This window comes from Bos grunniens, chromosome 27 (genome assembly GCF_055505025.1).
Source record: "Bos grunniens cultivar Pamir isolate PY7600 chromosome 27, Bosgru_T2T1.0, whole genome shotgun sequence".
In the NCBI taxonomy this organism is placed as follows: domain Eukaryota; kingdom Metazoa; phylum Chordata; class Mammalia; order Artiodactyla; family Bovidae; genus Bos; species Bos grunniens.
In genome coordinates this window covers 7,595,156-7,621,960 of record NC_141191.1, presented here as the reverse complement: position 1 = coordinate 7,621,960, position 26,805 = coordinate 7,595,156, and the positions used below count along the sequence as shown (strand labels likewise).

At 49.0% G+C, this 26,805-nt stretch overlaps 1 protein-coding gene across 1 annotated transcript; it reads right to left on the bottom strand.

Annotated features, from left to right (window-relative positions):
* Nucleotides 1–1,021: 1,021 nt before the first annotated feature.
* Nucleotides 1,022–9,540, bottom strand: LOC147343462 (beta-defensin 1-like). Its single transcript, XM_086380572.1, has 2 exons — nucleotides 9,210–9,540; nucleotides 1,022–1,264 (listed from the first exon to the last, which is right to left on the bottom strand). The coding sequence occupies exons 1-2, from the start codon at nucleotides 9,268–9,270 to the stop codon at nucleotides 1,116–1,118; spliced, it is 210 nt and encodes a 69-aa protein (XP_086236698.1). The 5' UTR covers nucleotides 9,271–9,540; the 3' UTR covers nucleotides 1,022–1,115.
* Nucleotides 9,541–26,805: the final 17,265 nt, after the last annotated feature.

The following is a 26,805-nucleotide window of genomic DNA, read 5'->3' as shown; positions in this document are numbered from 1 at the left end:
ACTTTGGCTTTTTCACTGGACAACAGTCATGTTTTGCATCTTCAAAATATATGTTCTCCATGCAAACTCTGCATACATTTTACACAAATATACATGTATTTTGTGAAAACAAAATTCTTCAACAGTACTTAACAGGAAGCCACTGCCTTTCAATGTTTTTCACATTCACCTCTGCTCCTTCTCTGAATGACATGCTTACCCCTCTTATTTTCACTTATCAACTTTAAACACCATCTGTTGTCTCATAAACCACAAGGACTTAGTTGATACTACCCACTCCCCTAACCACTGCACCACCAGGGAATTCCCCCACATTTTTATACTGCTTGATTTTTATGTGTGTTTGTGACTGATCAAAGTGGAATGTGGACTTGTTCTTGACAGATGAAGGAGAGGACAGTGTGTGTATCATCAGGAGTTGTAAGAAATTTATTGGAGAAAAGGGAAGGCAACCCTCTTTCTCCCAGCAGTGGGTGTCTACAGGCCTCGTGGTGCAGAGATGACAAAAGGCAGGGGCAGTGGTCCTGGAGAATGCTTCTGTGAGTGATGTGTAAGTAGATCATGTGACGGTGCCTGAGTTAGAAATGGTCCTCCAGGAACCAGCTATTAGGCCTCCTTACTCGGGATAGGTTTATGGTCCTAATGAAAGTTCTCAAATGCTAAGGTTAACCAACCCACAGCCCACTGTCCCAGCCCAGGGAGGAGCAGGGGCAGCAGTTCTGGGCTCAGCAGATGGACAGGCTGCTGAGATCGCTGGGTCTGGGATGAGCTTCTGCTACGAATGAGGGGGGCCTGAGGCTCTGTCATTTATCGCGTGCTCTCTGTCTCACCTGGACCCCCTGCATTGCTCACCTGTAGATCTGGTGATGAAGCAGAGTGGAGGTGGCACAGCTCATGGCCTCATCAACATCCCCCAGTCCCATACTCGGTGGGCTTTGCAGCCTGGCCTGTCTGCCCTTTCAAACTTCAAACTTTCTTAATCTCTTCCAAAAGGAGATACAAGACTCATTCTAGTCTCAAGGACGTCCACCTCACAAAATCCTTTTATTAAAACAATGGTTACAAATACTCCACGTGGCTCCTGAGTGCCCTCTGCCGTCGCTCCCAGCTCAGAGTCAACGGATGCAGCACTTGGCTTTGCCCCTGTAGCAGGTGCCTTCGACCCTGTTGTAGAGGGGGCAGGGCGATAGGTTGCAGGTCCCCCCTTTCCTGGCACATATGTAGCTGTCAGACCGCTGGCCGAGAGCCGTAAGCTGGCCGGCACCTGAGAGAAGGGAAAAACAACCATGTCAGACTCCTGGCTTGTGGCCACAGGGATTTCAGGGGAAAGCAGGACAGACAGCCCTTTGCAAAGCACATCACAGGGGTTTCCCTTGCAAGAGCTTTACACCAAGATGACTTGTGGAGCTGCTCATGAAACATGGCATCTGAAGAGCCCCCTCAATGCTGGTGGGTTATGGTGTCTCCACCCTTAGTGAGCCCTCATTTTTTGGCATTATCTTTGAAGATTTAGTACATTATAGGGCCAAAAAGGAATATCAACATATCTCATCAGAGTGCTTTGGTTACGTTCCTTATTCTAGAATGAGTCTGTGTGATTTTTAGCAAAGCACTCAAACATTCTGAACCCCAGTTCTCAGATTTAAAGTTAAGGAGACTAGATTATGTGATCTCAATCATTTTCAAGATTCTGAGGCTGGTCATCTTTCTTTTGGTGGGGAAATAGCACTTTTATGGTTACTTTTTTTTTTAATTTAAACTTTTTCTTTTATATTGGAGTATAGCTGATTAACAATGTTGTGATAATTTCAGGCGGACAGCAAAGGAACACACCCATACATGTACATGTATCCATTCTCCCCCAAATGCTCCTCCCATCCAGGCTGGCATGTAACATTGGGCAGAGTTCCATGTGCTATACAATATGTCCTTGTTGGATGTATAGTACTTATATATACCATTTTATATAAACCATTTTATATATAGCAGTGTGTACATGTCCATCCCATTATGGCTGCATTTAATTCTCCAAGAAATGTATCACTTTTTCCTAACTAACTGACAGAGGAATAGAGATTAAATGTTCTCATTATCTAATCAGTCAATGGTTATATTATGTTAAAAGATGCAGGAAAATATTGGAAAAAATTCAACATTGATTCATGATTGAAAAAAAGAAAGAAAGAACTCCTACCAAGTAAGGAACTGGAGTAAACTTCCTTAACCTGATAAAGAGTACTTACAGAAGCCTACAGCACACTGTACACTTAATGGTCAAGCACTGAAACATTCCATGAGACGGCAATCAGACGAGTGTAACTGCTAGTCATTATCATTCCACATTGTACTTGAGGCACTAGCCATGGGAATAAGATAAGAAAGAAAGAAACAAAAGGTAGAAGCATTGGAAAGCAGAAAAAAAAAACTGTCTCTATTTGCAGATATTATGATTATATGTAGGCAGTCTAAAAGGAATTAAAAGGAAAGCTTAGCAAATTTGCTGTCCATGAGATCATATACAAAAAGAAAAAAAAAGAATTTTACTTCTGCAATCAATAGGAAAAAAAAAGAAAGAAAGAAAAACACCTTATAGAAGAGCATAAAACATGCCTGGTTACAAATCTAAAAAATAATGTGCAATATCTCTATCTGTAAAGAATATAGTATTTTTTTTGTAATTTAAAGAGGCCCTAAATAAGTAGAAATACTATGCTTAAGCATTGGAGGATTAATTATTTTTAAACTTTTAATTTTCCCCCAATTAAGCGACTTCACTTTCAATTTTCACTTTCATGCATTGGAGAGGAAATGGCAACCCACTCCAGTATTCTTGCCTGGAGAATCCCAGGGACGAGGGAGCCTGGTGGGCTGCGTTCTATGGGGTCACACAGAGTGGGACACGACTGAAGCGACTTAGCAGCAGCAGCAGCAAGCTGCAGTGCTAGCCCAAAACCATGAAAATCCCAGGAGATACTTGCAATGAAACTTGAAGAGCTGATTCTAAAATTTTTGTGGCAATTCAAAGGACCAAGAATAGCTAAGGCAGTCCTAGCAAAAAAGGCAGGAGAACTTGCTTTACTGGATTTTGAGACTAATTATAGAGCACAATGGCAACCCACTCCAGTATTCTTGCCTGGAGAATCCCATAGATGGAAGAGCCTGGTTAGGCTGCAGTCCACGGGGTAGCGAAGAGTCGGGCACGACTGAACGACTTCACTTTCAACTTTCATGCATTGGAGAAGGAAATGGTAACCCACTCCAGTATTCTTGCCTGGAGAATCCCAGGGACAGAGGAGCCTAGTGGGCTGCCGTCTATGGGGTTGCACAGAGTCAGACACGACTGAAGTGACTTAGCAGCAGCAGCAGCAGCATAAAGCCACTGTAATTAGACCAGATGGTGAGGATACAAACATACCAACTGAACAGGGCAGACGAATATACAAACAGAATAGCAGAAGATGCCCAAGGAGATCCATGCAGATACTGAAAGTTGAACAACAGTGGCTCAGCATAACAGTGGAGGAAAATGGCCTCCTCCATGCTTGGTTCTGGAACAATTAAATATTCATAATGGAAAAAATAAACCCTTTACCCTTAGTCACACTATACGTGCACATTAAAAATCACTGCCAGATGATTATAAACCTAGATGTAAAAGGAAAATCAATAAGCCCTCAGAAGACAACACTGAACACTCTTCATGCCTTTGGGCTAGAAAAAGATTTCTTAAGGCATCAAAGTACTAACGCTAAAGGAAAAAATATGACAAACTTAACCACCTTAAAATAATATGGAAAATTCAGAGAGTGAAAAACTAAGGCACAAGGTGAGGGAAGATATTTGTCATGCTTACAGCTGACAGGGCTGCTATGTAGAATATATAAAAAACTACTCCAGATTACAGGGCCTCTCCTCTGTCCAGCCTCCACACCCAGGAGAGCAATCACTTAAAGGAGCCATGTCTGGGGCACCCCTGGCCGTCCAGTGGTTAAGAATCTGCCTTGCAATGCAAGAGACATGGGTTTGATCCCTGGTCCAGGAAGATCCCACATGCCTCAGGGCAACTGAGCCCCACGTGCCACACTACTGAGCCTGTGCTCTAGAGCGTGGGATCTGCAACTGCCGAAGCCCATGTTCCGGAAAGCCCGTGCTCATCCCCGAGAGAAGCCACTACAACAAGAAGCCTGCACGTGCAACAAAGAGTAGCCCCCGCTGCATAGCTAGAGAAGGTCCTCACATCAACGAAGACCCAGCACAGCCAAAATGAAGAAATAGATCCTTACAAAGAAGAAGAAGCCATGTTTGATTCTGTGACACTCTGGTTTGAAAGCCTCTGGGGCCCACCTGAACCCAGATGGGGTCTCCTGCTGCCTCAGGCCTGATTGACCTGTGCTTCCCTACATCCCTGGCTCCTCTCCTGACCCCTCACCCTGGTCCCAGCATGCTTTGTGCCTTGACAGCCCTGCAGTGTTGGAGCTGATGGCCTGGGTTTGACAGAGTCGCTGCTCTGTCTGTTACCAATCATGTGACTTTAGCCAAGTTATTAAGCCACAAAATGGGGGTAATGATTCTTCCTCCCCATAGCAGAGCTGGGAGGACTAGAGTAAGTGTGAGAGCTCTGTGTTTGTTTTTTTTTTTTTTAATTTATCTGGATGTCTGGGCTTTCAAGGGGATCCCCTGGTTGCTCAGATGGTAAAGAGTCTGCCTGCAATGCAGGAGACCAGGGTCCAATCCCTGAGTTGGGGAAGATCCCCTGGAGAAGGAAATGGCACCCTACTCCAGTATTCTTGCCTGGGAAATCCTATGGATGGAGGAGCCTGGCAGGCTACAGTCCGTGGGGTCACAAAGAGTCGGACGCGACTGAGCGGCTCGCCCACCTCCTGGGCTCTCACACCAGCTCTCCTTCCATGCGGTTTGTCCTTGCCCCCTCTCGTTTTGACAGAGGCAGATGAAGAGGCAAAATAGGTGATGAAATAGTTAATCCCACTAGGGGACTGAAAGCAGAAAAATATGGGAGACCCCTGTAAGTTAGTGATCACTTGAGAGCAGGCTTGCTTAACCACAAAACCAAGCAGGCTTCAGTTCAGTTCAGTTCAGTCGCTCAGTCGTGTCCGACTGTTTGTGACCCCATGAATTGCAGCATGCCAGGCCTCCCTGTCCATCACCAACTCCTGGAGTTCACTCAGACTCACATCCATCGAGTTGGTGATGCCATCCAGCCATCTCATCCTCTGTCGCCCCCTTCTCCTCCTGCCCCCAATCCCTCGCAGCATCAGAATCTTTTCCAATGAGTCAATTCTTCACATGAGGTGGCCAAAGTACTGGAGTTTCAGCTTTAGCATCATTCCTTCCAAAGACATTTCAGGGCTGATCTCCTTCAGAATGGAGGTTGGATCTCCTTGCAGTCCAAGGGACTCTCAAGAGTCTTCTCCAACACCACAGTTCAAAAGCATCAATTCTTCGGTGCTTGCTTATCAACAAAACCATGCAGCAGAGGCACGAGGCATGGCTCAAAACAGTAAAACAACGGCGGCATGAGACCCACGTCTGCCCAGTGAGCTCAGTGAGTCAATGACCCCCAGACATGGTCTCTGCACACATAGTAAAATTAATTTGTGGACCTAGCTTGACCAGGAAGGGAGGAGAAAACACCCCTGCTCAACCTGGAGGAGGAGCAATGTTGGAAGCATGATGCCCACCTAAGAAAGTCAAAGAAGTTCTTCTCCCCCTCCCCACTTTTCCATTGCTTATAAATGAAGGCAGTAAATTTTTGGGGTGCAGCACCCCATTGTCTGCCCACTTTTAAATCTCACAAATGTCATATTCTAATAAATCACTTCTATCACTTTGCCTCTCATTGAATTCTTTTCTGGGCTGAGATATAAAGAACTTTGGTACTAGAGCTCTTCAGAAACACCCCTGGCCAAAAATGACTCCAAACAGTTTCACTTTCACTGGTTTAATTAAGCTGGGGCTGAAAATCCAGATTCCCACCTCGGCCAGGCAAATAACACAGCTGTGTGAAATGGGCTGAGGTGAGGCAGTAGGGACTGGTGGGGTCTGCAGTGTCCTGAGGAGTGCATCCTGTGTGGAGGCAAAGCCACTCTTGAGCTGCAGCTCACTGCTGCCATGCAGGAATCTGCCACATCTGTTGTGTCTTTAGGAGAAGATAACATGTACACAGTGCTATATTTGATGTGGATAACCAAAGGCCTTCCCTGGTGGCTCAGCACATAAAGGATCTGCCTGCAATACAGGAGACACAGGAAACTTGGGTTCAACCCCTGGGTCAAGAAGATCTCCTGAGGAGGGCATGGCAACCCATTCTAGTGTTCTTACCTGGAGAATCCCATGGACAGAGGAGCCTGGCGAGCTACACTCCATGGTGTCACAGAGACAGACTTTGACTGAAGCCACTGAGAATGCAACCAAAAGGACTTACCAAATAGCACAGGGAACTCTGCTCAATATTATGTAACAACCTAAACTGGAAAAGATTTGAAAAAAGAGTAGACACATGTATACATACAACTGAATTATGTTGCTGTACACTTGAATATAACACATTTTTCGTCAAGTATACGCCAATATAAAATTAAAAGTTAAATATAATTTTAAAACTTTTTTAAGAAAAGAAGATAAAAATCTGATTCTTTTTGTGACATATCTTGACTTTTAATTGGGAGAGAGTTAAAAGAACTATTATTTTTTTGAAAATTCCATGAACTCAAAAATGACTTTCATCATTCCCTCACTTCTCAGCATCCTCAACAAAGCCTTCCCGGCTCCTGGAGACCCTGACAGCTCTCACCATCACGTGTTCCCCTAGCACTGTGCCCTTAACAGCATTTCACAGCACCACTGTCATTAGCTAAGGAATTCTGTAATCGGTTTGCTTGTGCTCTGCTTCTCAAATGTGCGACCATGGATTCCGGGGCTGTTCCCTGATGCGTCCCCTCATCCCGGGGCAAATCCTGCCTGCAGCAGCTCTTCGCCAGATACTCCTTGAACAACGAGGACACAGCCTCACCCTTTCTCAGCACCTCTGCTGGGCTCCTGTCCAGCTTCTGCAGGGACCTGGGTGGCCTTGCCACTGTGACATTACTCCATGTTCACACAAAGACCATCCGTGTAAGCTAACAGTGGGCAACACAGGCCTTTTTCTCTGACCAGGATGAAAACTGCCCAGGAACACCAAGTCTTAGGATCTCCTGCAGTGACCATAAACGTTGGTTCCCCGGGGCCTTGCAGGCCTCGATTCCCCACCTGTGAAACGACCTGGTCTGAGGGCTCTTCCAGAAAAGGAGTGAACCGACCCTGTAGGGGTTCAGGGTGGCTGAGTAGTGCGGCCTCCCTCCCTGCACTAGCCCCAGGCCTCTGGCATTGGGGCAGCCTGCTGGCAGGGCGGGTATTGCAGGGGCGGCTGCAGCAGCTGCAACAACCAGCACACAGCAACGAACACGCAACCACAAGGAGGGGAAACACCCCAGCTGAGTGCAGGGCACCTCGACCCTGGGACACAGGCTGGGGACCACAGTATGTTCTGACGCAGAAAACACCTGGGCTCTTCCTCTCCTCCAGAAGTTTTGCATCCCCCAGAAAACGTGGTGTCGAGCTTGCCCTTCCCTGCAGCCCTTTTCCTGGTGTGAGAATCTCAGGGCTCAGAGGGGGTGCTCCACCTGCACGGACCCCGCTGCTCAGGACCCCTAGCTCCAGCCCAGAGGTGGGGAGGACCCCACTCCACCCCTTCTAGAAGAGGAGTTGGGCTCGGCGAGCAGTCCTGAAGGTCCCCATCCTGAGGCCCTCTTTGCTGCTGCTTCTGTGCAGACAGGGCTTGCGTGTCATCCAAGGGCAGTATCTAAGCCAGTCCAGTTTACGCTGGGCACGCCATCAGATCAGCTGCCATTTCTGGAAGGAGTGATTAGTAAGCGCAGTTCCTCCTGCATGTCCTCGGGAACACCCTTTTTCGAGGCTTTGGATGAGATGCTTGTAATCCTACTTAGATGTCACAGACTGAAAACAACTCTTCATGTTAATATAGTGGCTTTCAAACATTTTCAATGTAAACTGAGCTGCAGTAAGAGACTTTGCATGGCTGTTTATGAACTCATGTGCTGTGAGATGAGTATGATAACAGCAGGACACTGCATGGATTCTCTGCCTCTGTTAAGGGTCCCGAGTGGAAACATTAAAGTTCTGTATTGGAATACTTTGGAACCCAGCTGTCCGAGGGGAGCTCTGAGGAACCCCTGGAGTAAGTGAGGCCCAACTAACTGCACAACGACGTGCTGGCCTGGAGGAAAGCACAGCGGGGCTTGCAGAGAATTCCAGAGCTTAAGGCTCTTAGAGCCCTCTGCCGCAGCCCACTCACTCTGCCAACGAGGAAACTAACAGCCAGAAGAGGTGACTGGCTGGAGATGACCTGGGAGTGAGTGGCAGGGATGGGATAAACTGTGTTCTTGATTCTTCTGGCAGGCAGGGGCTCGCCTTCTCTTACACCAGGGGCATTGCTGCTTTGAACCTGAGGAACTGGCATCCCCTGGCCTGACACAGAGCCCCCCTGTGGTGCACTGGGGAATGGGCCACCCTGGAGGATGTGAGCGGATTTCTCAAGGAAGGTGGATCCCTGAGTGTCTGCACACAGGTAAGTCAAAGACTCCGGTGGAACTGGTCTTGTGGGCAGGGCAGGTGGCACCTGCTTGCAGGAGAACACCTGGGAGGGCCCACCCCGGGCCCTGGCAAGAGATGAGGTGCACCTCTGGGCTGGCTGGGATGCTGCGCCTCTCGGGGGTAAGGGGGCATCCTGCAGATGGAGTAGGGGTCCCCTTCACAGAGGATACTTTCTGGAATCCCAAGACAGAGACAGGGCTTAGGGTGTGGGGGCTGCCTGGCACCTGACATCCCCGCCAAGGGCAGAGGGAAAGGAGCCCTGAGGGAAAGATGAGAGAGAGACAGGAGGGCCCTCCTGCCGCTCAGCTGCCCTCAGGCTCCTGGGAGAACTAGCCCAGGGAGGCTCTAGGCAGGCAGGTGCACTCCTTGCACTCAGGATGGCCTGGACCCCTCGGTCGGACCACCCCGGGCCGTCTGCCCCCGACAGGCAGCTTAGCCCGGAGAGGCCTTCCTGCTGCCTTGGGCTTGGGTTGCAGAGAAGGTCAACCTCAGACGTGTCCCCGAGTTCCAGCCCCAGGCGCTGCAGGGTCCCGGCTCACCTGGGCCCAGCTGGGAGAGAAGCAAGCCGAGAGCCAGCAACAGCAGGTGGAAGACCCTCATGGTGGCCGCCGGCGGCCGGAGGCCCGGGGAGGGAGGCTCAAGGGCGGCCGGGCTCCAGAGGCTTCAGAGGCTCCAGTGGCTGCAGGGTCACCGCCTTTATAGGGCTGGAGGATTGCACAATCGCACACACCAACGACGTGAAGGGCGGCGTCCAAGGCCAGGGAGAGATTCTAATAAATAACCCTTCACCGCAAGCCCTGAGTTGTCGGGGAGTCACGTGGACGCGCGTCTCCCTTGGCTGCAGCAGCTGGATCCCGCGCTTGGCTTGCAGGCCTGGAGGCAGCCCCTCCCACCTGCTCTGCTCTGGGTCCCCACAGAACCGCTCAGATGGAGTTCCCAGGACAGGAGTGCACACTCAAACCCCAGCTGCCAGAGGCTCAGGGAGTGGAGAGGTGGCCCCGGGGCACTGAGCCAGGCAGCTGCCCAGCTGGCAGCTCGTGCATCAGGCCTCTAGGGGAGCTGCGCTCTCCACGCGGTGCCCCAGACTTCACCCTCGTCCCTCACAAAAGCCGGGCTGTTGCCTTTCCTCCAACCTTTAGGGATGGAATTTTCTTCTAGTTTTTGGCTGGTGTTGCTTTTTTTAAATCAAAATATCTCTCAAATCTTTTATAATCTAGGAGCTTCTTCTGTCACTTAAACTTTTTTTTTTTTTTTTTGGTCAAGACAAATTTTTTGGAGCAGTTTTAAGTGCACAGCAAAATTTAGGGGAAGGGACAGAGTTCGTCGTATTCAAACATTTATCCTTTCACTCACTGACTCAAGTGTGTATATGTGGTTCCTGTTCTGTGTTACGTGATGTTTAGGGTCTTGGCGCGCACTGAGGACCAAGATTTATGTTGGTTTCCTGCAAAAGTCTAGTTGAGATGGACGAGCAGATGGGCCGTTGCCATGGCACTGGATAGGCGCTCTGATTGGCAGCAAGTGAGGACCACAGAACAAGGCCGGGATCTGAGGAAGCGTGTATGAGTTTGGCTTTGGTTTCCTCCTTAGGCAATAGGGAGGTCTGGGAAGAATTGAATCAGGAGAAATACACAAGCCAGTTGCCATTTTAGAAACCGTCTCAGGGAAGTGTGGGTGGAGAAAGCAAGACTGGACTTGGGAGGCCAAGGGAGGAGCTGGTGGACCAATGAGGGTCTTAACTAAGGTCGTGAAGGGGGGAAGGAAGGAGACATGGATTCAGGGATGTTAAGAAGGAAAAGTCTCGCAGACACTGGAGACAGACTGAGCTCCATTCCTGGCTCTGTCTAGGTAAAAGGTGATGCCCCGGACCAAGGTAGCATAACCAGGAGGAGGAGGTGATTCGGGGAAATGGTGGTGAGTTGCATAAACATTTCTGCAGAAGGAGTGTCCTGGTTTGGGTTTCCTGAGATGCAGAATGTGAGCCCAGAACGTGACTGAAGGTGGAGTGCTGAGAGAGTAGAGGGGGGAAGGCAACTAGACGAGAAGGAAGAGGACAGAGACGTGTGCCTCCAGCCTGCGGTTCCCTTCCTCATCAGCAGCAGGGCTCCAGGCTCCCACTTTCTCTGCGGAGCTGCGGGGCCTGTGGAGCTGCTGGGCCTGGCACCACGGCCGGGACAACCTCTTGGCTGGACTTGCCCCATCTGTGAACCAGGGAGATTCAGACAGAGCCCGTCAGGTCGGCACAGCTGGTGGTTGTGGTGTTTACACAGATCAGGGGAGGGACTGGCGGTGCACCTGTGTGCGGCGCTCCTGAGAGTAAGAACAGCCACTTTCACTGACAGCTCACAGGCCCCGGGCCAGGCCACGTGCCCTGCGTGACTACTGAGCATGGAGCGCTCTGCAGCAGAGATGGACTCGACTGCATTTCAACGATATTTATGACATAACCACCATGTGCTGAGCGCCACAGGAGGGAAGAAGGCGCCCTGCTCCTGGGGGCTGGCGGCTCCTGTGGGTGAACCTCTCTCTTGTTTGCCAGCCACCTCCTCTGAGAAGTCCTCCCTGACCTTACCTTGTCCAAAAGTGCCTGGTACTTCTGGGCTGCCCCTTTTACAGCCTCCTTCCTGTCGTGTTCTTGGCATGCTGGCTGCTTCCCCCGACATCAGTGGGGTCTGAGGGAGGGGCCGCATGGAGACCCCCATCATCTCTCCTCCCAGGAGAGTCTGCTGTCGGTATAGATGACCAGTCGCTGGAGGAAATGAATGAAATGAGTGCTGCCATGGACTGAATGGTGTCCCCCAGTTGCCCATGTTGAAGCCCTGTGTTGGGAGGTGGGGCCTTTAAGGAGGTAATTAAGGCTGAAAGAAGTCACAAGGCCCCATCCCTGTAGGACGGGTAGTCTTATAAGCAGAGGAAGAGATTCATTGCTCTCTTTGCCATACGAGCACACGGTGAGAAGGCCGCCTCCAGAACCACAAGACAGGAGCTTCTGCCCTTCAAGCTCAGCCTGTGTGTTTCGTTACAGCAGCCATCCCCACTAACACACGTGTCTGCACCTCGGTTAACTCTCCGTCTCCTAGGACCTCAGAACTCCCGGGACTCCACTCCTGAGAGCTCCCCAAACTCTTGACACCCCAGCGATGGCCCTTCTCTAAATGCCACAGCCCACGTTTGTGAAAGGATTTCAATCTGAAATGGAACCAGAAGATATAAAATGGAAAATCTTATGCATGTGCCCTCAGAAAAATAAAACTTCAGGACTAGAAACAGAATTTCTGTAAATGCCTGGTTCACAGAAAAGAGATAATATTACAGTTTTCTTAAATGAGAGGGCCTTGGTCATAGGTTGCCTCATATCAGCCTTGGAAGGTTTGCTTACGGTTCCAGAGGTGAGAAAAAGAAATGACCTGGGTTAGGCTCATCTGAGCTTTGTTTGCCTGCCTGGGCTGGTTTTGTCTGCTCAGGGAACTTTCAGGCCTGGTCTTTGTACTTTTTTAAACTGATTTTTAATTTAATAGACTAACTGGACTCTCCCTTCTTTACATTTCCTGGCCATAAACATAGCCTACTCCACACCTTTGACTGACTCACTTATGGCTTCTACAGTTTGTGTGCCCTGATGCAATTACTGCTGTTCCTGAATAAACTCATCTTTTCAGCAATTTTGCGCTCGCCTCAGTTTACCTCTTCACGTGGTCCACGGTAGCTATTTCCACTCCGCTCTGCTGTGTCTGAAAACAGACTCAAGGCCTTGTTTATAGTTTGGGGCCACGTCAGGAGGGCCTGCATCCCTCACTGCTTTCCAGAGGGTGGAGATCATTAACACTCTTTGCCTGAGAAAGCTCAGGTCAGGGTCTTTTCAGGGAGAAACTTCAGATTTAAGCACATTTGTATGGGGTAAAAGAAAAAGAAAATCTACGTGCGTGCACATCCACATATGGAAACACAGGGGAAAGCCCGGAGACTAACAGAAAGTCACCGAGTGGAAGCAGTATTTGCTTCTGAGAAGGGGCAGGGGTTTGGAGGGACAGGCTGGGGAGAGACCCTCCGTGTTCCCACGGCAGGTCTGCATCCTGATTATTCGGTTAGTGGAGCTCACATGGTGGTCAGGGGTGGCACATGCCCCAGAACTCCCTGCACTTGCTCCTGTTCTCTCCCTGGTGCCTGACCTTGGCCGCAGCTGGCTGGGTCCTGTACTCGTCTGCTGGTCTCCAGGGCACGTCTGCCTCACGGGCCGCGTGGCCAGCCGCTTCCCAGAGGCAGGAGTTGTTTGCATCAGGTGTTGATCACACCTCCCTCCTGAATCAGGGCTCAGGTGCCGCTGGGTGCAGATGACCTCAGGTGTCCCAGGCCACCTGCCACCCTCACGTTCCCATCCAGCAAAAGAAGGCGGTGAATTCTATGGGGTTTTTTAGTGGCCAGTTTCCAAACGAGGCAGCCCATCAGAATCACCAGGGACACCTTCACGAAAAGCTCCTGCTTGAAAATTGCCTGCAGTGAAACTCTAGAATCTTTTATTTTGGGCTGTGCTGCACAGCTTTGAAGGATCATAATTCCCTGACCAGGGGCGGAACACTTGCCTTGGCAATGAAAGCACCGAGTCCTAACCACTGGACGCCAAGGAATTCCCTGGAATCTGCCTTTTCAACATGAAAAAGACTCAGGCGACGCCGTGGCTCTGTGCACAGAAGGAAGAGCTTCCTGCAGGTCTCATGGCCTCCAGAGTTCCCGCCGGGCTGGCAGCGTGAAGGCAGCATTCGCTCTAAAGTTGTGGACTCACCAGGCCTCCAGTTTGGCTACTGGACAGGTGAGGGCCCTGTGCAGGCATCAGGTGGGAGGGGGGTCCCCTGGCCCCCCCACACACACCCCGCCCCCACCCAGGATCCACCTGCGGACGTCACCATCCGGCTTCCTTGCAAAGTACACAGAACTAAAGCAGGTTTTATTTTTTAACAGCATCGACAGTGAATGTGTCAGAAAGGTAATGGAACAGCTGTCTTAGCAGGAGAAAAGGGGGTGCACTGCCCCCCAGCACCCCATCCCCACACACCTGCCTTCCCATTTATCGAGCCCATGGAAGGCCAGGGTGGGTATTAACCCTGGGTGCTGGGTCCTGTGTAAATCATTACATGCCCACAGTCAGTGCCCTGGCTCCGAGCCAAACTTTTTTTTTTCCTCCTTATTTAACAAATATCACAATATCTGCCTGTGCCAGACGTTATGCCTGAGCATAAGGAACACCTTGCTGGTCCTGACAGCCCTCATATTATGTGTTGCTCATCCGTAGACAGAGATGGAAAAACAACCAAATTCTTGTTATTTGAACATATATGTCCAGATTCCTCGTGCACCACCTGCTTGTTACCCAGGAACTTTCTCATCACGGGAAATTGCTTGTATTTTCTCCAGACAGATGCAGCTGTGTGCTCACTGCCATTCTAGAAAACCAAGAGGCCTCTACAACAGGGGCCCAACAGGAGTCCTCAGCAAGTCCCTTCCTGGGCCTTGGTTTCTTGCTTATTAAGAATGAGTTTATAAAATAGAAAACAAATTTATGGTTACCAAAGAGGAAGGAGGGAAGAATAAATTAAGAGTTTGAAATTAACATATAGAAACTACTATATATAATAGATAACCAACAAGGACCTACTGTACAGTACAAAGAACTATACTTAATATTATATAATAAGCTATGAGAATGTAAAAAATGATTATGCTGTTGCTGTTGCTGCTGCTGCTAAGTTGCTTCAGTCGTGTCCGATTCTGTGCAACCCCAGAGATGGCAGCCCATCAGGCTCCCCCATCCCTGGGATTCTCCAGGCAAGAACACTGCAGTGGGTTGCCATTTCCTTCTCCAATGCATCAAAGTAAAAAGTGAAAGTGAAGTCGCTCAGTCATGTCCGACTCCTACCGACCCCATGGACTGCAGCCTACCAGGCTGCTCCGTCCATGGGATTTTCCAGGCAAGAGTACTGGAGTGGGGTGCCATTGCCTTCTCCAAAAAATGATTATATATAATTACATATGTAAATATAATTGAATCACTTTACTGTTCACCTGGAACTACCACAACACTGTCAATCAACTATATTTCAATAAACATTTTGAAATAAATAAAGAATTTATTTAGGATAATAAAAGAATGGGTTTATAAGATAAACAAGGCCCTTCTGTATAGGAGAGAAAACTATGTTCAATATCTTATAATAACCTATAATGGAAAAGAATCTGAAAAAGAATATATACATACATATGCATATGGGGCTTCCCAGGTGGCACAGTGGTAAAGAATCCACCTGCTAATATAGCCCCAGGAGAGCTCATTTCCATCCCTGGGTCAGGAAGATCCCCTGGAGGAGGAAATAGCCACCAACTCCAGTACTCTTGCCTGGAGAACCCCACAGACAGAGGAGCCTGGCAGGCCACAGTCCATGGGGTCACCGAGTTGGACACAACTGAGTGAGCACACACAGTGCACCCACACACAACCATTTAAAATGGAATCACTGCTGTTTTAGGGAAATGAAAACAGAGTCTTGTTCGGGCTTCAGAAGCAGGAGAGCAGGCCTCTGACTGATGTCTGGTCTGCCTGGACTACATGCCTGCTCACAAACACAGCAGTTGTCATCAGCAAGTCAAGAAGCACGTTCCCTAAGAGAGGGAGTGGGTCTTGGAATTTTCTCAAGCCCCTGGAGATCTGTCCACCCCCCAGGGTCCAGAAAAAAACTCACAAGATGAAACAAACAGCCTTGTAAAGGTTAAAGTTAAGCCAGAGCTGCATTTTTGTGGGCAAACTGATGATAGTATCAGTTGGAGGCCTGGGATTATAATTGGGAGCACCCAAAACTGCCTTCTGAAGTCTCGCCCTTGGGGTGGATGCACCACGGCATTCTGAGTCCGCTGAGGTTTTCCTCCAGGCAGCCCTGATGTTTCCTCTCCCCCCTCAGAGCTTGTGTTTCCAGAAAAGCTCGATGGGCTGGTTGGACCTGGCATCCCCCTGCCACCACCCCCCCCATTCCTGACCAGGGGGATGTTCGGAAATTTCTGGGGAAATTTCTGGTGTTTTTCCTAACCAAGGTGAGGTGGCCATGGCATCTGGTACATGGAGGCTGAGAGGATGGCTAAGCATCTGGGTATCATCCGGCGCAGGAAACAACCCTCTGGACCAAGGACTGTCCTCCCAAAAGTCCTGCGGTGCCGAGGCTGAGAACCTAGGTGAGAGATGGTCAGACCTTTCTGCCCTACTGCTTATCATCCTGATCCTGTTGTTGCTATGACTACAACACCTGCTGTGGGCCTGGGTTCCAGGAACGACTATTTATCGTGAAATCAGTGGGAAAAACTGGTATGCTGTGGGCTTGATCTTATCAAAGATAATTGGCAGGAGAGCGGCCCACGCTCGGGTTACTCATCAGGCAACAACTGCAGAGCCTCTAGTCCCAGGTGGGGCTGTGCGGTGATCCAGCCCTGCAGTCTGACACCCGAGAGCGGTGAGCGGGGGTGACAGGGGGGTGGGGGGGGGGCGGAAATCAGGGTCTGCGCAGGACTGAGCGAGATACGGGCCGGGGATGCCCTGCTCTGCTCCGAAGTTCTGAGTCATCACCAGTTTCACAAGCAATCCCAGGGGGAGGCACTCCAGGGCAGACGCAAGAAGCTTTCTGTTAAGAATAAATGTGCCCTAAATTGCTCTTAAATAGCCAACACCATTTTGAGTTGTTGGAGGTTTCAGTTTCCCAGTGCACTTGGATCTAAATATCACCGGTCCCTTATGGGGTGCTCCGTTCCCCCCACAGGGTGACTGCTTGTCTACTGTGTGTCTGGGACCCTCTTGCTCTGGGGTCGGCCATGGTAGACGTGCTGGTCTCTCCACGGGCACCATTACCCTGTCCCTTCACACGTGGGCCTAGGTCAGCTTGCCACCTTAGAGAGCTAGTGTGAGACTTGGGACTGGAACTCTGGAGACTGTGACTCTAGGAAGATGGGGGACCTTCTCAGACTCCCATGAATGAGGCCTCTCACACCCCCAAGTCCAGGCTTGCAAAGGAGCTGAGGCTGGGGTCGTGGGTTGCAGCCCAGCTGGGGACACCCCTGCAGGGCCCGCTGTTTGGACAGGTGCTGACTCTGTCTCTCTGATTCGACTCAGACAATTCAAGGACTGCTGGGTCCTTGATGCTAGAACTTTTACTTCAGTGGATGAGGGCGAGATGGACAAGAAATACAAACAGTACACACACGTGTGTGAGTGTTTGTATGAATGAATCAGCTCATGAGGAAAAGGAGGCAGCAGAAAGGATGAAGGGGGTAGTTCAGAGGGCGGGTGGGGGAAAGTGTCTGAGGAGGGAGCCTGAGGCCTGCACAGGATGAGGCAGCAGCTCTGTGCGCGCCTGGGGGCAAGAGTCCTCTCCTCACTAGTTCCCAGTGAGGTTTGCACTCCCCCCGGGGGCGGGGTACACACAGGTGCACACACATGCCTGCATGTGCACACGCACACACACACACACCACACAGACATGCACCACACATTTTACAAGAGGTAGAAATAAAATTTTCCAGACTGTTATCCCTTGACTCTTTCTGGTACAATTCAGCCAGTGTTTTCTGAGCTCCCGCGGTGCGCCTGAGAGTTGGTCACTGAAGGAAAGCATCTCAGGAGCAGGAACGCGGTTTCAGAAACAGCTCTGCTACTTCTCCGCCTTCAGGTGAAGGGCGTGCGAGCAGACCTCAGGTTTGCTGATGGCTTAAAAGGCCACATCAAGCTCAAATAAACTAAGTGATTTAGAAAACTTTGTTTACCCCCCCAAAAAAAAAAACAGAAGCCAAATCCAGAAAACACATCTTACGGATTTTATGCAGGCAGGTGGAAAAGCAAAATGATGACATAGTTTGAAATTTTCTTTTTAAAGAAGGTAAAAAGAGCAGAAGCCTAGAAACTCTCAAGACAGGTTAATTTAGTGAAGAAATCTGCCTTGTGCTCTGGAATCATGTATGTGTGCTTATGTATATGGTCCTCAGATCAGAGAAACAAGTCAACCTGACATCACTTTCCAGAGTTAATAATGGCATTTTTCTTACATTAAATGAACGATTCCTCTTTCCTCAATGGCCAAGAGTTGCACTCTCCCCTTCAGCTCCCTGAGAGGTGACGCTGGCCTGTCCGAAGTGGCAGAAGGACCCACTCCTTCCTCCTCTCTGAAAGGAGGTGGGGTCCCCTCTCCCTTCAGGAAAATCTGCATTATTTTACTAGAGATGCAGCCTCATCAAGACCAGTGTGGTAAATTTGAGATGATGATTTTTACAATCTGAGAATCTCAAAGATCATGAACAGCTGTCACTGCATGTGAATCACAGGAAAAGTACTGTCGGAAACGTTTCATCAGCGACACTTCACTTTTCTCTGAGTTAAAAAACAATTTTAGTCACAGTATTTTACAACTGCCCATTGACCAGCCAGAACTGCTTCTTCCTGGTTCAGGCAATGTTCTCAACGACCTTAACACTTTCAGGTGATAAATCATGAGACCAAAGGGCAGAGAGGAAAGTTACACACTTGCAGGACAGAGTTCTGCAGACCTGACGGCATGTGCCACAAGTTACCTGCCCAGAAGCAAACAGGGATCACTGAACAGCTTCTGACGGACGTAGAATGCTCACATTCTAAATTCCTTCAAAGAAAGTCCATATGTACGAAGTGCAGACCCAGAGTCTGTTTCTTTCATGGAAGAATAATCTGCATGAAACCATTGCTTGTTGGAACTGAGGAAGGGAGGAAGACAAAATCTGAAAACATAGAGTCATTTCCTTCGGTTTGTATAAATGCTAAAAACAGATTCTGAGTTAGTTGAAGAGTTTTTAACATTCCTTCTTTCCTTTCTGTGGCTATCCAGGTGAGACTGTTTTGCCTCATTAAGAGTCACTGAAGCAAAGCACAGAAATAGTTTAGATGTTATACACAGTAATGCCTGCAGGTGGCAGCGTCACCACCCTGGTTTGGTGGTAACAAGCGAATGGCAAACTAACTTCAGGAGACATGTCCTCTCAGCATGGTCACAGGCCTCTCCTATGGGGTAATCATGTTACGCATGTAATTTCTGTTATTAAGGAAGGACAGAAAGACCAAACAGAACAGCGATTGTCTGTGTTCAGTGCCTGTAAGCGCACCTCCAGTGGACAATGCATGCAGTTCATTTCCCTTTTTATTCTGTGTGGTTTGTTCCGACTATGTTTATTGAAATGAAATGTTATGTTTGTTGAATCTAATAACAAAACATAGGACTAATAATTTGTACATCTTTTAAAAATGCACAGGCTGGCATACACAAACATAATAAAAGTTTTCACCAGGAAACATTTGGGAAGCGTTGCTCTGAAGGATGTGGTTGTGTGGTGGGGAGGGGGGAGGGGAGGGGAGGGGAGGTGATGGGCAGAACCCCAGTTCTGACCACAAGGGAGATGGGGTGAGAGTTGCCAGCTCCGTGTGCATATTTTGACCAACTTGGGTTTCTTTCTGGGGTTTAGATTTATTTGTTTTCTCTGAAACGACTTTCTGTTTTAAAAGAGTGTAGTGGTTAAGAAAACAAAAGCAAAAACAACCTGGGATCCCTGGCAGGGTGCCTAGAAGGACCACTTGCACAAGCCCAGGAGCTGCCAGGCCTGGAGTCCAGGCGCAGGATGGGGCGAGCTGCCGCCCTCTAGTGGTCGGACAGAAACACTTCACCTCCCGGAGTTAGCCTTTCTCCTAAAAAAACTCCTGCCTGCCCCCTTCATTTTACAATGTTCTTTTTTTTTTTTTTTTAAACGTTTTTAGTTTTTAAATTATTTTTGGAGTATACTTGATTTATAATGTTGTGTTAGCCTCAGGAGTATAGCAAAGTTAATCGGTTATACATATACATATATCCACTCTCTTTTAGATTCCTTCCTCTATAGGCCATCATAGAGTACTGAGGAGAGTTGGCCTATAGAGTTCCCTGTGCAGCGCAGCAGGTTCTTATTCGTTATCTATTTTCCATAAAGTAGTGTGTATATGTAGTGTGCAGTGTGTATATATAGCTTGTATATGTAGTGTGTAGTGTGTATATGTAGTATGTATACATAGTGGGGAGCTTGTATATGTAGTGTGTAGCTTGTACATGTAGTGTGTAGTTTGTATATGTAGTGTGCAGTGTGTATATGTAGTGTGCAGTGTGTATATGTAGTATGTATACGTAGTGGGTAGCTTGTATATGTAGTGTGTAGCTTGTATATGTAGTGTGTAGTGTGTATATGTTAGTCCCAATCTCCTAGACCTTCCCTCCCTCAACCCCACAACAGCCTGGTAACCATAAGGCTATCTTCCACATCTGTGACTCTTTCCGTTTTCTAAATTAGTTCATTTGTACTCTTTCTTAGATTCCATTCCTTTTGATAAACAAGAAAGCCCCACACTTACAGTCCTCCCCTTTTCCACCCAAAGATTCCTGGGGATGCTTGCCAATAATTCATTCAACTTGCTACATATTTTCATCAGCTAGGAGTTGGTCCAATCTTTCTTGAAGCTTGTAATACAAAAATAAAAGTTGTCCCCCCATATATTAAATGTAGATAATATTGTAACCCTGAATATACTCAGGTAAACAACTCCCCTCACCTCGGCAAGATTCCTGTTCTCTCCTGGAGCTGCATGTTCCTGAATGATGCCCCTTGCTTTAGTTCTGCTGAAGATCCCAGCCCCTTTGAGCTTTCCTGTAATTTTCCTGCATGTTTCAGGGGCAGTGATGCAGGTTCTATGAGCAGGTTTCCATCACTCTGGCTCCTTTTGCTTCCCTCCCTTTCCCGCCCCTCCTCTTTCCCAACCTCTTTCTATACCCTCAGCCTGTCTCATCTTGTGGAGGGAAAACTGCTAAAGGAGAGGTAACCCAGCTCCAAGCTTGTGTAGACGGTGGTTCCAGTGAGCTACCTGTACCACCTCATTTATTTTACCCAGCAGCTTCAGGCGAGAGGTAAGACCTTAGAAACGGGAGCTCTGTCCACTCTGCTCAGAGGGGATCGGGGGTGGAGGTCTCTTCTGATGGACCATGGGAGGAAGGAAGCAATGGAAACCAGGTGGCCGCCGGTCGGCGGGGCTTCCCAGAGACCCGCCATCATCACCCAGGGTCTCCGCAGAAGCTCTTCCCTGAGCCCTGTGCTCCCCGGGAGTGGCTGCCTCCTGAGCCTCCCCGGCTCCCCAGTCCTCTGCCCACTCCCAACCCCCACTCCCGGCTTCCCGGCTCTGGCATTTGGGGCCACCCTTCTTGCTGTGTTTCTTAGCTTCTGTTCATTTCTCCCACCAGCTGTGTCTCTGTGTCAGTTATTGCAGGGTTGCAAAAACACGTTGTCCACATCATGCTAACACAACCTCAGCTGAAGTAAGTGGCCAAGTTTGGTGAAGAAACTGAAATTTTCCAAGACTGTCTTGTGTCTGTTTCCTGGGGGGGGTGGTTGTGTGTGTGGGGGGGAAGTGTGTCCTCAAAAGGTTCTGCAAACCAGGAAAAGTTACTTCAGAGTGTAGACACCCATAGCCCATCCCTGAGGGGCTTTCTGGAGGTGCCTCCCATTTTTTCCTCTTCACTTGTCCACACTTGGTTGTGAGTCAGTCAGGGTTCTCCACAGAAACAACCCATTTCTTTAAGGAATCATCTCACACCATTATGAAAGTAAGTTTCAAAACAAACATTTTGGCAAGTCCCCAAACAAACAAACAGATCCAGTGCCAGTGCGGTAGACCAGCAGGACTCAGGGAGGAGCTGATTCTGGAGTTCAAATCTGAACCTGGCTGCTGGCAGAATTCCTTCCCTTTGGGGGGAAGTCAGTCTTTGTTCAGGCCTTCAACAGATTGGATGAGGCCCACCCATGTCACACAGGGGTAATAATAACCTGCTTTACCAAAGTCCACTGATTTAAATGTACGTCTCATTTCCAAACATCCTCACAGGAACACCCAGAATGACGTTTGGCCAAATATCCAGGCAGCAAGGCCCAGCCGAATCCATACGTGAGATGAAGCACCACAGGGAGGTTCTCAGGTTCGCTCTTCTCTGTCCCGTCTCCCTTTCCCTCACACTGTGGGTTTCCAGCCGTGAGGAGCTTTGAGATGGACAGCATTTGTGGTCCCTTAGAGGTGAGAGGATACATGGGAGTGGTCCTCCGTCCCTCCTGTCCGGCCCATTTACCCATTTAAAAATGATACCTAAAGAGCTCTTTTTATTACAAACCCTGCATTTTGTCTTTGCCAATTTTCACCTGAAGCAGGTGAGTGAGGAGCATAGAGTGAGGAGCACAGATCCTGAGTGTCCAGCTGGAACCCGCATCCCTGTCAAACTATGGGACGGCCCCATCCAGCCCCAAGTGACCTTACCCCCTCCCCTCCTCCTCTCCGACCCTCTTCTGCTCATCTCGTCTGGAGAACTCTGTGGAATCTGGGTGGTGGGGTCAGGACACATTCTCAGCAGTGCAAGGACCTCTGGCTTTGTATTCCAGTAGTTCTGATAAGTTCCCATAGTCTAATGCCAGTAGTTCTCAACTCACATGGGTTTTCATTGTAGTTTACCTTTAAATAACATTTACCCTCATCTTCACTGAAAGGTGGGCATTAGTCCCTTGGACTACAAGGAGATCCAACCAGTCAATCCTAAGGGAAATCAACCCAGAATATTCATTGGGAGCCTAATACTGAAGCTTTTATGCTTTGGCCACCTGATGCAAAGAGTCAAGACATTGGAAAAGACCGTGATGCTTGGAAAGATTGAGGGCACGAGAAGGAGGTGGCAGAGGATGAGATGGTTGGATGGCATCACAGTCTCATGGACATGAATTTGAGCAAACACCAGGAGATCGTGAAGGACAGAGGAGCCTGGAGTGCTACAATCCCGTGGGGTCACAGAGTTAGACATGACTGGGAAAGCAACTGAACAATAATAAGAACAACAACAGTGACCTCTGGGAGGGGGAAGGGACCACAAACTTGTCTGTGTTTGGCTCCTGACAGGTACTCCATGAAGACTGTTGCCTCAGTGACTGTGGAGCCAACACTGAGAACCGAGGAGGGCTTGGTCATTTACTGGGCTCAGATTATGCATGTGGCCTCTGCAGCAGGGAGCTGGAGGCACCACTGGGGTGGCAAGGGGAGCCCAGGGTGGCCTGCACTATTTTCTGCTGTTCTCAGCCTCTGAATCACCAGTGTTGTGGTCAGACCGACCCCTGTGGGTCTGATGCACTCAGGAAGCTCTGAAAACAGAAAAAAATAGAGGCTTTTTGTTTAGGACACCTAAAACTTAACAGCATAGTCTCCCTACCATGGTGTCAGGTAGGGAGAGAATGCATGGGGGGCCTAGGCTTTTGCTTTTGTTCAGGTATAGGGTTGGGGTCTGGGTTTTCAAGGATGCTGCTGCTGCTGCTGCTAAGTCTCATCAACCATGTCTGACTCTGTGTGACCCCATAGAAGGCAGCCCACTAGGCTCCCCCGTCCCTGGGATTTTCCAGGAAAGAATACTAGAGTGGGTTGCCAGTGCCTTCTCCATTCAAGGATGCACTATTGGTGAATTGAAAACATACGAGGGAGAATTTAAAGTGTAGGAAGAGAAACCAACAAACAAGTGACCCAAATGGCCAGTTACAGAAATCAACCAAGGCTTCTAAAACAAAGGAGCCTGGGGAGGCGGCCGTGGCCTGGTCCTTCCTCTGGCATTTTCTGAGGTTCTGTGAGTCAGTCTAGCAAATCATACAACCTGAAGGGGGAGGTACTGGGATCCCTGAGTTTGCAGCCAAGTCGGGCAGAAGTGTGGGGGAGCTGGGGACCCAAGAGTTGGCATCTGAGGTGGGGACAGTCTTGTGGAACTGGGATCCTACCTGTGAGGCTGCCCCTCCTTCTGGGGTGGTTAGAGTCAGAACTGAGCTGAAGCCCTGGACACACAGTTGGTGTCAAGAAGGGAAAACACACAAACAAAACCCTCTCAGCCAGCACCTGCGAACCCTCTGTAATCTCAGTGCTAAGCTACTGCTCTTGACTTCCACCTCCTGTCTTTCTGGCTCAACCCTTTGTAGATGAAGAACCTAGAATCCTTGACCCTGATGCTGTTAATCCCCTTCACATTCCCCCGGGTTCAGCCTGTTTTCAGGACGCCTCATGCACAGCGGGTCCTGTCTCCCCACTGGCCCTGCTTGGATGCCTCCTTCCCCTCCGCTTGCCTTCATTCCCCACGACTGCTTCAGGCGGCACCTTCTCCTCCAAAGCTCCTGTCAGCTCCCCACGCCCACTCTCAGCTGAGAGACATCATGCCAGGTTTTCAAAGAAAACCAAAGCAACCAGAAATGAATTTCCCCAGTTGCGGCCCCCAGGTGTGTCTATGTCTGTGCCCACGTGTGGCGTGGGATTCTCTCCAAGCTCCCTGCACACCTTCTGTCTCTTCTCCCTGTGCCCCCTTCCCCGGTCCCCACCACCTCCTTTTTCTTTCAGCATCTTTGAGAGATTCTGAGTGGTTTCTGTTTGATGATGACTCCTCTTTGTCCAAGTGAAGTATTCCTTCCTATTTTTCTTAATTTATTGTATTTAAGTGCTTGCTTTATACTGATTCTTTTTTGTTTGTTTTTTAATTTGTGCCGGCTCTTAGCTGTTGCATGCAGAATCTTTAGTTGTGACACGTGAACTCTTAGTTGAGGCATGTGGGATCTAGTTCCCTGACCAGGGATCGAACCTGTGCCCCAGCATTGGGAGCTCAGAGTCTTAAGCACTGGACCACCAGGGCTGTCCCTGTACAATCTATTTTAAAGAGGATTTGTAGGGGGGTAGACAGAATTGGGTTCCAGGCTACAGAGATTTCTCCCTATGATGCATGTCTGTTACTATGAATACCTTCTTTCAATGGGTAACCAATGAGAATAACATCCCTATTCTCATAACCGGATTCACAACTGCTGCCTCCTAAGCAGACTGCTTCCTACCAGTGTGGTCCCTCATGTGATGGTTAAGTTAGCACATCTCTTCTCCTTCCTGAAGCTGAGCTTCCTGTGTTATAAAGCAGCTTCCCACTAGCTAGCTGTTTTATATATGGTGGGTTTATAACAGTCCTTTACCTTCACTTCCTGAATCCAGTCTATATATAGCTACCGAGTTATTTCCAGATTACAAACTTGACAGTGTTATTTTCTCATTTAAAGTCCTTCAGTTTCTTCTCTTTGCTTACAAGACAAATTCAAATATCCAAACCTGAGTCTACATATCCTATAGTGTTTCCTTTTTCTTTAGCCAAAGGACACATGACTTCCCAAATTCACATTGAAATCTACACCTTTCTATCTTTGCCTATGATCTTCCTTTTTCCAGGACTGGCTTCACCACTGTGTGTGTGTCTGCCTCATAAATACTGACTCATCCCTTAGACCATAAATCAAAAACTGACCTCACAGCAAAGTTTTCTCAACCTCTCCCCCTACTCCCACCCCCACACCATAGGAACAGGAACAGCCCTTCCTTCCTTTAAGACCCCTTCTCCTCACTGCAGTGAATAGTGACGAACTGTTACAGTGTGGATCTGTTTGATCCAGCTGAAAGCCCCTGGCATTCTGGGAGCACATTTTGTTCATTTTATACCCGATTCTGCCTAGGATCTGGAAATCCTGGGAGCAGAGGAAATGGGTCTCAGGAAGAATGGTGCTGAGCCAAGCTGCCCTGTGCCTGGAAAGGGGGCCAGGAGAGTGCTAGAAACTAAGAACCAGGTGATGCCCAAAGGGACCCATCTGACTGTTTCCTATCTTTGTGTAATTCCTCTCACTTGAGTGCTTTGCCCAGAAACTTCAAGGATGTTAGATTACTATACTCGTGTAACATTAAGCAGAAAGATAAGTCTACATTCTGAGTAACTTACTTCCTTTTATTTAGCAGGAGGGACAAACATATTTTTCCCAGAGGCAGATAATTTGGCTTTTCCTTAGTGCAGGAAGTATCTTTTTGCTAAGAAACCATCCATCAGAGCCTAGTGTCAGCAGGTGCGAGCCCTGGGCTCTGATGCTATAGCATCTCAGAGTTGGAGGGATCTAAGTGATCATCGCATTTTCCAGATGAGAAAACTAAGGTCCAGAAGAGAGTGGGTACTTCCCAGGGGTCCAGAGGCAAGTGGCATCTCTGGAGCCACAGCCCTGGTTTCCTGACTCTAAAATTGGTGTTTTGTCAGTTAATCCTAAGACTCAGTAATGACACTCTTTCATGAAGGAAATGTCTAGAGTTCTGAATAATAATCAGAAGAGAAATCAGAAAATTAAAGAAGATTAAAAAGGTGAAATTAAGCAATGTTGTGCTATTTCCTTTTATGGACACTTTTTAATATTATTGTCAAAGTATTTTTGTCATTTTCAAACTAAACCATTTTTTTGTCTCCCTTTTTCAAATGCACCTGATGAAGCACCCTCCACAGACCAAGGTACTGAAGACCCCAAGACTCCTGCCTCTTAGCTGAGTTCCTTGCTTCCCTGCCCCTGCCCCCTACTTCCCCGCTGATGCGATGGTTAAAGTGCACATCTAGGTATGATTTACTGCATTGTCTCCCCAGACAGGTTTTCTTTTTCTTGCTGGCATGCCGCCCTATTTCCTCTTGATTTCCTCCCTTTTGCAGGGGGATCTGAAAATCTGAGCCCTAAGGCCGTGCCACGGTGTCACAGAAAGCTGTTCTCCTCCTTCTATCTCCTCCCGTCCTCAGTGTTCCTGGCGCTGCAGCAGCGCTCGGACCCTCCAACACCCTCCACTCGCCCAGCAGCTCAGCTCTCGGGGGTCATTGGTGACTGGCGCCCTGAGCTTGCTGAGGCAGGGGCAGTGACTAGCCCCCCGCATTTTGCAGCCTCGCATCCCCTCCAGTCTCTAACGATGAGCCAGTCCCGGGCACAGAGTCCCCGGGCGCCAGGCACTAGCCCTTGGGTCCCTGCCAGGAGGCACCGCCCCTCTGCCGGTGCCCACTCAGTGATTTCTCTGGTTCACTAGGGCCCGGTGATGGGAACACTGCGGGCCGTCAGGGCGCCTCCAGGAACAGGCCCTGAAGGACGAAGGAGAGGCTCCTCAGGCCCCACAGGAGGGAGAGAAGGTGGGTGAGCGAAGCTGAGGGCCCAGGCGGACGGGGTCTCAGCTCAGGGGAC

Excerpts from the sequence above, each read along its gene's own strand:
- LOC147343462 (XM_086380572.1), bottom strand. The coding sequence starts at position 9,270 with ATGAGGGTCTTCCACCTGCTGTTGCTGGCTCTCGGCTTGCTTCTCTCC. Across the intron at positions 1,265-9,209 it reads TCTCTCCCAGCTGGGCCCAG|GTGCCGGCCAGCTTACGGCT; the intron begins GTGAGCCGGGAC and ends CCCTTCTCTCAG.